Below are 14,940 nucleotides of genomic sequence, written 5' to 3' on the forward strand. Positions count from 1 at the left end.
GTAGCAGATTAGTCAAAGAGAAAGTTTAAGATTTAGTTGTCTCATCTCTTAGTAACAATTTTCTAGGTGTATCACAGAGAACCAGTAATGTATAAATATAATGGTATTTTAACATTTAATGTTGAAAACTATGGCAAAAATCTGAGTTAGGAAACTGAAACTACAGTACTTGTTACCACTTATCCCAAATCCTACAGCCCAGTCAGAGGTCAGAACTGCTGCATGCTGCCAACTGAGGTTGAAAGAAGTTTGCCATGGATATGTCTCCAAGTTGATGATCACTTCAAACTATTGTGCTATAGCAAGAATTTATCACAGAGAGGTAGCCTGGAGTCTCCCTTTAACTACCAAAAAAAGGGAAATTGAAGATCCCAAGACAGGGCAAAGGAAGAAACTGGAGACCGGAGAGGTTTCTTGTTCTGCAGAAGGCTGAAGGAAAACAAAAGACCTGTACTTAAAACTCTGACAGCTCAAAAGCAACTTCTTCCAGACAAAAACTATTTGTAATGAGCAAAGGGTAAGAGTATAACAGCAATTTAACATAAAATATGTTAAAAAGAAAGGTGCTCCAATTATGCCACATACTCCAGAAAACCAATCCAGACTGAAAGTGAAGAGCAGCTAGGATGGTCCCAATAGCCTTGATGCAACCTTAGAACAAGGTCTTAAGTATGGAAGTACAATTAGTATGGCATAATGATTGGGGCTGTTCCAGTTTTTTCAAGTCCTCTTTGTTATTGTTAGGGTATCACCATAGAGCACAATTAAGATTGCACAAGGAACCTTAACTACATTTCCAAACTTCAAGGGTTTTCATTTAGGCTGTCAAGTGCATATAGGAAAGCAGTTCTTATGTAACCAACATATTTTAACTCTAATTTTGAAAATAAACATGGGTTTGTTGTTTTCTTTTTGGTTTGTTTATATATATATATAAATATATGTATATACCTATTTGTGGGCATCAAGTCTATTCTTTAATTTACTACAAAAAAAAACACACAAAGCATAAATCCCATTGTGTTAGTCATGTTGGAATTTTATAACATGGTTGCCTGAAGCAACAGATCCTGGCATACAAGTAGTTCTCAAACCAACTGACTTTGAAATGCAATTATTGATATAGATCCAACAGAATGACAGCTTTCAAGCCTTTGTAATCTATTGCTGAATTATTCCACAATGAAGAAGCAGCTCTTCTTTTATTGGGAATGGATGCCATCAAAGATGCACTACCACCAGTTTTCTTACACACATACTTTTGCAAAGTAAACTGGCTTTATTGACAAGGTTCACATGTTTTTTTAAATAAATATCTTTACTATTAGCATGAAGCCCGACGCTTTAAACTCAACAAAACAACTTCTACAAAATTTAGACAGATGCTTGACCTTCATAACAGCAAGGTTGTTTAATTCTCCTTTCAAAGCAGAGGAATTAGACAAATTTTGGTTTCTCCAAGTGAAGAAAGTCCTGATGAGCACCCAGGATGTAATTTTGTCTTGTTCACAGGGAAGATGGTCAGCACACGGTTTCCATATTAGCAGAATGTTTTGTATCTCAAATTTCAAAGCTATCACCTAATTATAGCAGCTGCTTACAGGATTTTAATTACTCTCTTTTTCTGCTGCTACTTGAACTGACCCACCCCATGTAAACATATTTGAACAAGGAAGACTTGCTTCATGTAAATGGTAAATGAATGGTGAAGTGTAGCAAGGCTGATTTATCTAAGGGATTTGACAGCTACTGCCTACAGTTTTGCCAATTACTTGACCAAGAGAATTTATACACTTTGGTTTTGTCCTTTCCACTCTCTGAATTCCCTACCAGCTGCCTGTGAATGAGGGCTCTAAATGGAACAGGAACTGAACAAATCTAACTTTTACTGCAGAGGCACCAGTCAGATTTGGGACTCAGTTTTATCAGGGGATTAAATACCAAGTAAACCATAGCTGCACCAAAGATCTTTCTGTCTTTAAAACATGAAGGTATTTCATTTGGTGTATCCCTCACAGAAGGGTTTATACCTGACTTAAGAGCTCCTTATCCATCACAGTAGCTCCATAGTCACTTTCCACTGTTATTATATGTTATTACTAACACGTTAAAAAGTTGTGGTCCTCTGATATGAAGGTAAGATTGTTCTTTGAAAGATAGCTGTGCACAAACATCACTGGGAAGTAACATGTTTGTTTTCACTTCAGTTCAGAAGTGAAGAGTTTGCAAAGGAGCAAGGGATGTTTAGGCAGGACCGCAAAAAATTCAGTGTGGGTTTTTGTGAGTTACATGTTGCTGATAATTATGATGATTCTAGGGCCTGGACTAAAATAATTGTGTAGGTGACAGTTTGTGAGCTCTACAGCATACTTTTGACTATGTTCATGATCCCAAAATCTCAAGGGATTCAAGTACAGCTCCCACTTCTTGGGTCAGAAACCTGCCTTGTCACATCCTATCTCTGCACTAGCAAGATAGTCCCTGGTAAATGCTAGTCAAAAAAGGGAAAACTTGAGGTCCTGGATCAGAAGGGAGCTATGGTGTATCCCAGACAGGAACCAAACCCAGGCATTTAGGAAGTCAAAGTGGAGAGGTAAAGAGATGAACTTCAGAGCACTCGCACCTCATACTCTAGATGCAATATAGGGTTAAGCCAATCAATAAAATCCAACTAATTTCTTTTCTACTGGGTAGTATCAGTTGAGGACAAAATGAGGGTTAATCAAAGGCTTTAACTGCAAATATTTTCCTCTTAGAAGAGCTAAAACCTTTTAAATTTAAATGTATATTCCACATTTAAAAATCAATTTATACACTCAGGACAGAGGAAGGGAAAGAAATAACTCACAGTAGCACTCATGTTTTTTAACTGCCAATGGATGAAACTAAAAATAAGGACTTCCTGCTTCTAATTTTACAGCACAGTCCCTAGAACCTAAATATACTGGAAAAGACATCAAGGGCCAACAGACTGAAAGCAGCCAAGGTAGAAGAATCTTGTGTACTGGCAGTCTTCTTGGAAGTAAGGATGGAATAAGAAGGTTCACAGTTTTAAACCAGAAGAGAAGGCAAACAGGAAGTGATTGTTAAGTTTAGTTGCTTGTTTTCTTATGTTCATTCAATCTTTCCACCACCATAGCTTATATCTTCACTATCACTCTTCTTTGGCACCCCCTTTTATCTTTGCCACTCACCCACAGAGTAGCAGAGGCAGTTTTTCGTCAGCAAACCAGAGAGCCCCAGTCACTGAGCAGTAGGAACCAGCAGGCATGGTTCACTTTAAAAAGGAATGCTAACTAAAAATCTCAAGCCCTTTTTCAGTCATTGAAAAGGAAAATGTCCTTACCGTTCACATAGCAGGACTGCTTGTCAATACCCAAGGAGTATCCGGGCAAACAGGAGCAGATGTATGACCCTGGAATATTGATACAGGTTTGGCCACAGGTTCCCAAACCACCTTCAAGGCATTCATCAATATCTGAAATAGGTATTTGAAAATGATCAGGAAAATTCAGCTAGCAAAAGCAGCAAAGAACAAGAAGAAAGAACATCTTTGACAAACTTATCTAATAATAAATTGTCACAAAATTTCATATCCCATCATTAGAAAATGAAATGAGGATGGCTGTATTCCTTCATGTATTGGTTTCAAAATTATTGGGGGGAAGATTAATTTATCATTGTCACATTCACAGCAATTTTGGAGGGTGTTTGGTTCTTATTTTGGGGGTTTTTTTTGACTGTCAATGGAAATTACCCTTCTCTCTAGTGTCTAGGCACTGGTCTCTAACTGTTCAAACACAGGGAATAGACTTGTCTTGATCAGTGTTATTATTTGCTATGCTGCTTGCAGCTGCTTCCGTCTTTATCCCTTTTTCAACAGTAATAATTTTGCCAACAAATTAACAGACTGTCACAGCACTGAATTCAACATTGAGCTCGCTTTTGTTTGAGTCAAATCACAAACATACATACAAAACAGTAAAATTCCCACTGTATTCTGACAGAAACAAGCCCAAACCAAGGCCCCGAGCAAATTAATTAGAAACAAGGCTTTTAACTGGTAGATTAGGCTAGAACCTTTAGGAATTGAAAAATATTTTATGTATTCATGGTGTTTTATCAGTGCTGGAGCAAGTGACTATTAATCAAGTCCTAAATGAAGGAATCTATTAAAAAAAAATTACCACTGAGGAGCATCATACTAAGGGGGAAAGAAATTCGCAGTACCATGAATAATTGTACCACAAAATTGAGATAGATTTTAATTCCTACTGAAAACAAACACATCTGATAGTAACTTCCCAAGGTACTTGACATCTGACAGTACCATATTCTGGTGTATTTCTTGTATACTTTCCTTCTTCAACTACTGTGTGATGGTCACTCTAAGGAGTAGCTTTTTTCTTGCCCAAGTTCTAGTTGATGTCAGTGTCTCTTGTTCTGTATTTTATCATGTTACTCGGCACATGCAGAAACAAAGCAAATAAAACTTTGTTTTAAAGGCATACACTTGAATAAGCCACTAAAGGATGTGGATTCACAACCAAAACTAGGTCTGTGTGTGTTATGTGAGAATTCCCATAGTTTAAAGAAGGACATATTGACTACAAGGAGCAGCAATTTAACCAACTCGCAAAAGACTTTGAAAGAAAATTTCTCAGCAGCTTAGGAAGACCTAAGCAACCAGATCTCTGATATCCCGTGGTTCTGCAAACAGTCTCCTCAACTGCTTTAAGGAACTAAGTGTAGCAAGAGATGTTCAAAGGGGTTTCTTCTGTGCCCAGGTATCAATGGCGTTCAAAAATAATGTCTATGTTTTCCAGCCACCTAATGTATCTGTACTGACTAGGGAAAGCTTCCATATTGTTTACAGAGTTTTCCCACAAGTTCGTGTTCCGAATAGCGGGACAACATATCAAATGTAATCAGAGCACATGCAACTGATTTCTGTACAACAGATTACAAAGGTAAAACAGAAGCATTTTCAGCAATGTAATTCCATAAAGTACTCTAATTCCAACTCAACATTTTCTTCAATCAATCAGCTTTCAGGAGCATATTTTCCCACATGTACTAGGATTGTACATTCCATTCTCCACGGCATTAAAAGAGAAACTCTTCCAAATCCCCTCTAGGAAGGTTTGATGGGCTTAGAAGTGTGTTAATGGGCTACAGACACCACGGGCTCCAGGTCACCACTAAATCTAGATACTCCTGGCAAGCATTGCCTGGATGTCACTGAAGCTAAAGGGCTCCTTAACAGTCCAAAAGGGAGGGCTTTGATGACCTCAGATCCTTGTCTAGCTGATGTCAGTGTTAGACATGAACACTGCTACTCTTTCCCTGTTGCACTGGTTTTTAAATCACGTAACTGAGTGGCTAAGCTGGACACTTGACCTGATCCAGCCACCAGCACCACTGTAGGTGTGAGAATGTATTGATAATGTAGTTTATGTTTGTCAATAAATATACTTTTTTGACAGTAATAGCTTGCTAAATGAACCTGAAGTTATTTGTCTATGGAAATCACAAGTATGGGTGAAAAGGCAACTGCATAGGTACAGGATTGCTAAAGAGAGAGGTTGTTTGATTAAGCAATATGAAGCACTGCTGAGCTATTGTTCAATCACAATAAAGAGCACATTAATTAAGAGTTAAAAAAATAGGCCTGGCCTATAGATTGGATCTGAAAGACTGCTTTCTCTGAGAAGGATTTGTGTTCATAGTGGACAGAGAGCTGACCTCTTAGCATGTTACTGGGCAAGAAAATTCAAATCCAAATCCAAATCAATACAGGATAAATTAATAACTGTGAGGAAAAAAATTGCTTTTCTATATGGCTGTGGTCAGACTATATTGGCATGCTGTTTGTATTTCTCAGATTAAGGTTGTTAAAGGATTATGAAAAATTAGAATAATTACAATAATTATAGAAATTATATTATATAATTATAGAAATCCTGATTTGAAGGTAAAGAAAAGTGCCTTTCTATGAGAAAATTTGCGAGCTCAGAATGCTTAGATTATCAAAAAAGAAGCTTGGAAGAAGGATTAAGCACCACAAATTAATACCTTCACAAAGAATAAGTACCAGATTTTCTAAAAGACACTATAATCTTTTTCAGGAACAATTTAACAAGCACTGATAGCTGAGAACTAAAGCCAGGGAATTCAAATTCAGACATTAAATTCACATTTTAACAGGAAGGGTGAATCATTAAGGGAACTAGCTACCAGGGAAAACCCTGAAGGCTGTGAATATTCTAAAGTCAAGGTCAGACTGGGAAGACAAGCTTTACCAAACACTGAGCAACAAACCAAGGTAAAAGGACGCTGACCCTTTATTTCCAGCTTTATATGAGTGTACAAAACTGAGTCTCCAAGAACAAGAATACCGATTGATTGGGCTACAGGAATTTACACTCCTTCTCTAGTACTTGAAGAAAAGACTTCAGGATTATCAGCCTGTCCATTTTCATCACCACCAAAATTCACACAGTAAAGTAAATCCCACACGTACTGAAAAGCAAGTCATGGCTCCAACTGAAGAATGGTTCTCGTGGAAGGAGAACTGCCCAATAAAACAGCAGGGGCACAGTGGCCACACGCAGCTCAGCCACTGGACAGTGCCCTTCCAGTCGTAAGCAGGAATAGCCAAGAGACACAGGGCTATAGGCAAACAGGCCACAGCACTGTGAATGTTTGGCTTTTATGTCTTTAACAATGGAAGAGGATTCTATGCTTAACACCCTCTCTTCTTTGTTTGAAGTACAAAACAAACCAACCAAACAAAATCCGACCAAAAAAATGAAAACCGAACTAACTAATCAACCAAACAAACCAGCAACCCCAAAACAAAACAAACAAAAAAAAAAGGCTGTTTTTTAAGGTTTAGGAGAATTCAATCACAAAACCATCCATCAGGTGTAACTAGCAGTGCCTTCATCTGCACTTTCAGTGCCAAAGGAAAGCATGGAGTTGCATCCTGTTGAAGCTGTTTTACGTGTCCTGGCAACCACATCCCCCAGTGGGAACTTTACCCTGTGAAAGAAATCGGCTTAGTGAACACAAAAGCTGTCTGCAGTGCCCTGACAGCCAGCCCTGAAAGGAAGAATGAGGTTCTACTTAGTTCTCAAAGACTTCTTTATGCAAAAAATGCCTTGAGAATCAGCAAAAACGATGAATCATGTCATCACGATGTTGGCAGCTCTCAAAGACTTTGCATACAAATATACTACTTTATTGAGAGTCCTGAGAAAGGCTCTGGTTGCAGAACGTTGAAGCATTAGTATGCCTGGCAGGGACACAGAGAAACCACAGTGAGCCAGAACTTGAATTTCATTATGGCCCCAAATACATATATATACATGAAGTATACGTGCAGATACATACACTCAAATAACTGCATGCAAATCTAGTTCCTGTTGAGTTGGACTCATAATTAATTCAATCCACTGTATCCAACCACCACCATAATCTTTTCAACAAGGCTGAACATGAAATTTCATCTGGGTGACAAAGAAAGAAGCCCATCACCTTTATCTATTTTGTTTAAAGCATCCAGCTCAAGACAGTTAGAAATGGAAAAAGACACTCCAGCTATCAGTAGGTCACAATGAAATAGATGATGCACAGTTCAGTATCTTTTATCTCCAGTTTTCAATGAGGCTTAAAATACAACCTGATCACTCACAATATTTGAGAGAGTAGAGGTTGTGAAATGCTTATCTAAAATGGTAAGAAATAAAATAAGAATATGAGGGGGTTAAAACTCCTGGTGTCTTCCAGCCAGAGATGATCATGTCATAGATATGACAGCAAGTGAGAACATATGATTTATCAAGTATAAAACAGAATCAAATTTAGAATTTAAATACAATTTAGACAATAGTTGTAAACATCTTGAAGAGAAAGGGCAAAAAAAGATCCCCAGGAATTACAGTATCTTATTTCTGGACTCTGGTCTCAAGTGTTTGCTCACTAGTATGGAAAAAAAAAATCTACTTTTGAAATAAATTCTATGTGAAATAAAGTCTATGTGTAAATTAGAAGCTACAAAATAGACCTCTGCTTCCTGGATCATGCAAATTCCAACATACTTTGCCTCTCAAAGATGGAGGCCATGAGGCATCATCAAACACTCTCATCCAATTCCCTTTAAAATCAGGTTTCAAATTAGATACTAAAAAGTAGCCAGTCTGGTTTTTTTAAGCAAAATACAAAATTAATAACTGCTATTTTATACTGGGCAAAACAATTAGGTTTTCAGTATTAGTCACTGGCTCAGGAGTCTGCTCCTTAGCCTTCTATAGTATTAGGCATCATGTGATGGGTGATGCCATTTCTATCTTTTCTTGTAATGTATTTTCCTCCTTCCTATTTTGATCCAAGTTTTTACAGCTGAAGATAGTATTTCTCCACATTCAGCTAGATCCAGCTGAATGTGAATCTTTTCATGAATTGGTCTGTGGTTCAGATCCATGTTCAAGAATTTCTGACTTGAATTATTTGGCAAAAATATTTGCAAACTCCTTTCCCCAAGTCAGTATAATAAGAAGTGAGCCAGCTGGAAGACAGCTACTGAAAACAAGGTTAAAACACCTCAACTGCAGCTGTTCTTAAATACAGAGGTAAGTAGAGGCATCTTAATCAGATTTATCCCTGTCACGACAGGGGTAGAGAGCAGTTGCCCGTTTCATTGGCTCTTACTGCTCCTTATGAGAGGCTTGCAAAGAAAGAAAGGAAATTTTTAAAAGTATTGGCATTTCATATTTCTCAGAATATAGACAAGAAGTTCTAACAGCATGTCTTCAGAAGGCTGTATGGAGTAAAGTGAAGACAGGATTTAGATAATTAAGAGGCATTTAAAGATGTAAAACAAAGAGTAATAACTGATTTTCTTCATCTATGTAGTAGGAGAAAGGTGAACAGGAAGAAAGAAAAGAGTAAAGCTTGACACAGAGAAAGAAATATCTGGCCAAAAGAACTGACCTAGATAACTCCAGTTGTCACCTTCAATTGCAGGCTGTAGCTCTGCAGGAATGTGCAGCATGTTAGCCCTGTAGAATTGACAAGGACTGAGCAGTTAATGTCAGAATTTGGTAGAGATGTGCTGAGTTTAAGCACTTATGACTAGGCAAAACTTCAATAATATGGGTTTTGTTTTGCCTTCTTCCAAGGCTTTTTTACAATACTGTTTGGTGTCTTAAAAATTATTATATTTCTTCATTTTTCAAACTTACACAGTATTTAAAGTCAGCCTTGAAAACAAAGTACACCTCCAGTCTTGCAGTATCCAGAAGATAATATATTTGCCTAGGATAGGCCAAGACTAACAGGCATTAATACCTACTCTAAAACTGATAATGCAAAAGGCTGCTCTAGGGCCTTTTTCAGACAAACGTGTGGAAAACGTTTTCAGTCTTGAGTAGGGAAAGCATCTATGCACCATGACAGACTAAAAACTGTTGTTAACGTGGTGTTTCAGGAGGGCACAGACAACTGATTCCAGCAGGCATAGGCCCATCCTCTGGTGTACCATGTATGCTTACATTGTCAAATAGATTACAAATCAAAGCTCTCCTAGGGCCAATTATGCGCATATTTTTTCTATGTAGGAATAATAGCTCCTTTGTAGGCTAGGTGATTTTTCTTCAGAGGTAGAAGGTTCTGTGTTTCCACTGGGGTCTGTGAAAGATGAGTTATCAAAGGTCACTGCTCCATAGTCCTCTTAGCATCTTAAACTAAGTTATGAATTCAAGATAGCACGTCAAAAATTGCAGAAGTGCTTCCAATTCTACCATAACTTGTCAATATATTGATGCATTCATTCATCAGACTAGTTTTGCTCTGACCTTGTGATCTCTTCTCCCATACTTTCTTTCCTATAAGCCTTGCTGTTTTGGGACTAACTGCCCCTCAGAAAGGCCCCTTCCCTCTTGTCATACCAAGTCAGGATTCAACTAATCTCTCTTAAAATAACTGTATAAAATTATGTGAGACATTCAGGGTTAGATTTCATTATACTTCCACAGGATGAGGAGGTCTTTGATCTCTGAATATCCATAGAAATAAAAGGAATTAATTAAGGAGTGAACTATTTAGCAATGTAAGAAGAAGATGACCTAGACCTTTGTCTGAAGCTGCAGTGTGGAAAACAGATCTAGAAAAGCCTACACACATTCTGGCAAGTATCACTTGTAACCATTCACTAACAAAGAGCAGGCAAACACCTTCTCAATTCAGGGGAGTCCTTCTGGTTGGCAGGTTGCCACCACAGCCTGAGATGATTAAGAACATTTTGCAATTGGTGTATCTATTACAGCTTGCCAAGAACAGTCACCAAGCCACAATTCAACTTGCTGTCATTGTTCACAGTTTGGTGGTATGAATCACGTCTCCCACTCACCACTTTTATCTCCAGTATTATCTTCAAAGCCTGCCTCCAACTTCCTGCCACTTGCTTCCACTGCACCCTCTGTCTCACATAATTACTGAACTAGAATATCACGCGTCCGGTCTTCTGGTCAGAACACAGGTTGTGTATCCAGTATACAGAGGAAAGGGAAAGGGAAATCCCTTACACTGAAGCATCCTTCAGTCTTACATTTCATGTCAAAAATTCACCTTTGCTTAATTCCCTGTAATCCAGTGGTATGTAATTGAAAAATTACCATAATGCATCTCATTTTTCACTTATTCTATGTCATATGGAATTGCTCAGAGTATGTCAAAGTAACATCAGTCCTTATGCAGATTTCCTCTGCTGCTATTTCTTGGAGAGTTTGCTGAGCTACTGGCCAATCTGTTTCAGTGCTTTATCTAGAGACCTCCATTTATACAGTAGCTAATTTTCAACAGAAAAGACTTAATGCAGAGTGGGTTATGTCTTCATTAATGGAAAAGCAATATGCACCAATATGCAAAATATGTCCACTGGAAAAAAAAAAGCCTTTGCAGCCATCTGCATATTAATATTTAGAGTGGGGTTTTGACTCATTAAAGAATAGCCAAGCAATTCCCTTCATCTCAGTAGAATTCTCCCATTATACATGAGCTCTTGATTGGGAAACCCAGTAATGCAGAAGCCATAGCTGATGGACATCCTAATCAGCCCTTGGAAGCTAAGTACATGCTAGCAAATGGTATGGATCTACAGGAGAGGCTGTGTAAAGAGCAACAGTTGCTAAGGATATGGCACATCCACTGCAGGTATTTCAGCCTGAGCTTACAGAGAACCAGGTCTAGGCTGGTCCCATGGAACAAATGGCCACCAACAGCAGAGAGGGAAGATGATCCCTACAGGGACAGCCTCTGTTTTAAGTTTGCCCAAAGACAGTCCAGTCTGTGCACTTTGAGAGTGCTTTTCAACGTGAAGCAAGCATAATGAGAGGTGGTAATATGGAGATATTTTTAAGTGTGCTTCTCATTTGAACTGAAGCATCAAGGTAGGAGCACCCTAGGTGCGTTTGGCTGTCAGCAAACCTTCACTCAGGTTTACAATTTGTATACAAAAAAATGCCCAGCTCCTCCCTGCTCAATATGACAGCATTTAACATGCAGGCTTCTGTTTTCTGCTTACAAGATGATATTTCTTGGCAGAAAGCACAGAGGAAGCACCTGTTATTACATCACTAGAATCGTGACAAGAACTGAGTCAGAGCCTCTGAAGCCCAAGGAATCTAAGGCAAAAGCATTAACTCCAAGTATGAGGAGTTGCTTGAGTCCCTTCAGAGCACTTCCTCATCTCCTAACTGGAAAGCTCACAACTTCATTGGCTCTGAACTTCTTGAAAAAATTGGACCTCATGGTAGCAGGGGAGGGAGAAGAGTTCTGTCATCCTTTGTCATACAGTTTGTAAAGAATTGGAACCTGCATTTTACATGCTCCAAATCACTGGAGACGAATACAGTAACATTAGTGCTGCACATTTCTCTCAGACCTCCCTACCACAGTATTAAGCATACCTGCTGTTTGTGTATTGTATGAGATGCATTATTAGAACGAGCACACACATCTGCATGTAATAATAAGTGTAGAAAAAAATAACTTTTAAAGTTATCTAGCCCACATATAAATGTATATTAATGTATTAATGTATTATGTATACTAATACATAATCTTTAAAACATTCTTCATATATGTATACAGAAATTTAAAAATACACCTACAGTCAGATTTTACATATATTGAAGCATGAATACATGCATGCTCATGTACTGAAACTATGGAGACACTAAAGCTATGACAAGAAGTTTTAATAACTGGAGAACAGTTCGTATCTTTTCTATCTATTTTCGTATGAAAACTTATTCTGCTTTCTGATAGTTAAACTGACAAGTGATGATTTCTGGGAAAAAAAAAACACAACAACAACAAACAAACAAAACAAAACAAAACAAAATAAAGGAGTTCTGTTCATTTTAAAATGCAACAGATAGTGAGAAGGTGATTTATCAGTTCTGCCTCTACAACACACAAGCAATCTGTAAAAACCTCTTCCAAAATTATTAAGCTAAATTAAGAGAATACAAATGCAGTTCTCTTAATTTGGGAATGTTCAGCAACTTACCTGTACAAGCAAAGTTTTCAGGCTTTAATCTGTATCCATTAGGACAGTTCCAGTGCTGCAGAGCTGAGAGGCTGACAAAACCAATTTTAAAAACCACTGGCAAAAAAGCAACAAGGAATAGAAACATAATCTTGAGGGGGCTTTTGAGCGGTCACTAGAGAAAAACTAGCTTGTATTCAGTCATATCCAGGACAAGATGAGCATGTATAATCCCAAAAGTTTTCTGCAATCTGCAACTTTAGACTCAGACATCTTATCACAATTTCAAGTTTTGTCTTTGCCTTGCTTTTCTTGTCACTTTAGACCTTACTGTGTCTGACTACAACCTTGAAGAAATTCCTGGGAGATTTCTTCCCCACACACATCAGAGCTTTTTTTCTCTCTCTCTTTCGTTTCTTTTTTTTTTCTCTTTTGGAAGCCAAGTATGAAATGCCTGACACTCTTGCCACAAATTTAACACAGCTTAAAAGCCATGCTCTCAAGGATCACTTCAAATTTCCGTTCAACAAAGCTGCCATTTAAATCTTAAAAGCAGAGAATTCAGAAAACTTCACCACAGCTCTCAGTGGAGTGCAGGGAGCAAAATCTCCAGGTACCGTCCGTCTGCGAAATGCAGTTGTTTTTCACATTCAGACTTGGATGGACTCCTCTTTTCTTTTTAAAGCTCTGTTTGCCCCACCTCTTCTCTTTTTAGTACCACTTGAGTGAACCCTGTGTTTGCAAATAGTAATGTGGTCAGTTCCTTACTACAGGGAACTGAGCCAGCATGCAGATATCCAGCCGCCCATAATAAATACAGTCTCTTTAGAAAAGCAACGCCTCCTGCTTGAGAAGTACCTGCAGCTTGACAGCAGTTTTTTTCCACAGAGACTGTAAGCAAATTTATTCAATTCCTGTTCAATAATGATTAGTTGCATTCCTCTTAATGTCATCATGTGTTTTACCACCAGAAACAAATTTTTTCATCAAAACATTTCATGTAAAAATCAGAGGAAAAAATTCCCCCTGGTTTCTCTAATACATTTTCACTGGAAATCTAAATCAGCTTAAGGTCAAGTTCAGATCCAGGGTACGTGTTTGTAATTTTGAATTAAAACTATCCATCTCAGGTCTGAATTTCACCCTTATGCATTTCTAGAAGAATACCTGTTGTCAGAGACTGGGATAATGTGTTCTGAGCCTGTATCACCCACAGATGTTGCAGTCATTTATATGTACAGTGGTACTGCACAAGGCTGCTGTCAGGATGCAATGCTCTTTTACACCTGTTCCACTGAGGTGTGAAAGCTAGAAAAATTCCGGGTGGTCATAATTCTTCAGTATTGAAAAAAATCTCCTTTTTCCCAGTCTATCAGCCTACATCAGCAAAGCTCTAGAGCATATGCTTGTGCGTCTAAGATTTACTGAATTTTGAAAGTGCTGAGTTTTAAGCATGTGTTTAAATGGTTGGCTGTGCCAGGCTTTGTTGAGCTAACTACTGTGAGGCAATCTGATTCTGTCACTTTTTTCTCTGCTTTCATTTTTTAAAATTTTATTTCTGGAGTGTTGTGCTGGAATGAATACTAACACAATAGCTGGATAGAGCAGCAGCATCAGAAGCATCAGAAGCATCATACAACTGTATGAGTTCTGTCTCTTGGAATTGTCCCTCTCTTCTCCCCTCCCCATATTTGTCTGAATTGATAAGAGTCCAGACTTGTACTGACAGAAAACAGGATTATAACCTGATTATAAATTGGGCCCTCTCCATTAAAAGTAACTGTTTCTTGATGTTTCTGTTTGTGTGCAGGCACATTCTGGTCTCTCAATGCTCACTGCTACAGCCACTGCAACTAATTAAATCCAGACTGACAAATGGCAGCCACATTTTCATGTACTCTGTTCAGAACTGAGTTTTTATCCCATATGCTATGCCATAAAATACAATAACAGTAATGTAAATTATGCAGGGCCAGACTCATGCCAAAGAGGATTTGCTTCTCCAAATAGTCCCCGGGAATACAAACGGGCAAACAATGTGAAAGCACAATATAATGCCATCCCATCTAGGATTACAGGATCCTGCCCAGGAACTGTGGTATGTTCTACATGAACCTCTTTTACTAATTCTGCAGTCATCAGCTCCTCCTCACACAATTTTCTTCACTGTTCAAGCTGGGAGCAAGCAACCTTAACAGGGTAAAAGGAATGTGTCACTTCTTTGTGAGCAGCCACCAGCAGAATGTTTGTTAGACTGTGAGGGTGGCCATCCCAGCACATCCCTGACCTCTTCCAGGGCAGACTCAGACAAACTCACTGAAGGAGACAAAGTGAATAAGCTCGCCCTTTCCTTTTAAAACCCAGAAACAATTTCTGTCTCACATTCT

At 38.3% G+C, this 14,940-nt stretch overlaps 1 protein-coding gene across 7 annotated transcripts in view; it reads right to left on the reverse strand.

Moving 5' to 3' along the window:
- Positions 1–13,235, reverse strand: part of EGF (epidermal growth factor) — a 57,094-nt gene extending 43,859 nt beyond the window's left edge. For 2 of the 7 annotated variants that reach the window (XM_088163831.1, XM_088163828.1), the window contains exons 1-3: positions 12,575–13,229; positions 3,347–3,478; positions 349–429 (exon numbers count right to left, since the gene is read on the reverse strand). In XM_088163831.1, coding sequence (XP_088019957.1) covers positions 349–429; positions 3,347–3,478; positions 12,575–12,701 — 340 coding nt within the window. In that variant the 5' untranslated portion in view covers positions 12,702–13,229. Of the gene's footprint in view, positions 1–348; positions 430–3,346; positions 3,479–12,574 lie in introns of all 7 variants that reach the window. The other 5 variants (XM_088163833.1, XM_088163832.1, XM_088163830.1 and 2 more) reach the window with 4 other exon arrangements.
- Between the last annotated feature and the right edge of the window lie 1,705 nt (positions 13,236–14,940).

Source organism: Sturnus vulgaris, chromosome 4, assembly GCF_052056855.1.
Source record: "Sturnus vulgaris isolate bStuVul1 chromosome 4, bStuVul1.hap1, whole genome shotgun sequence".
NCBI lineage: Eukaryota > Metazoa > Chordata > Aves > Passeriformes > Sturnidae > Sturnus > Sturnus vulgaris.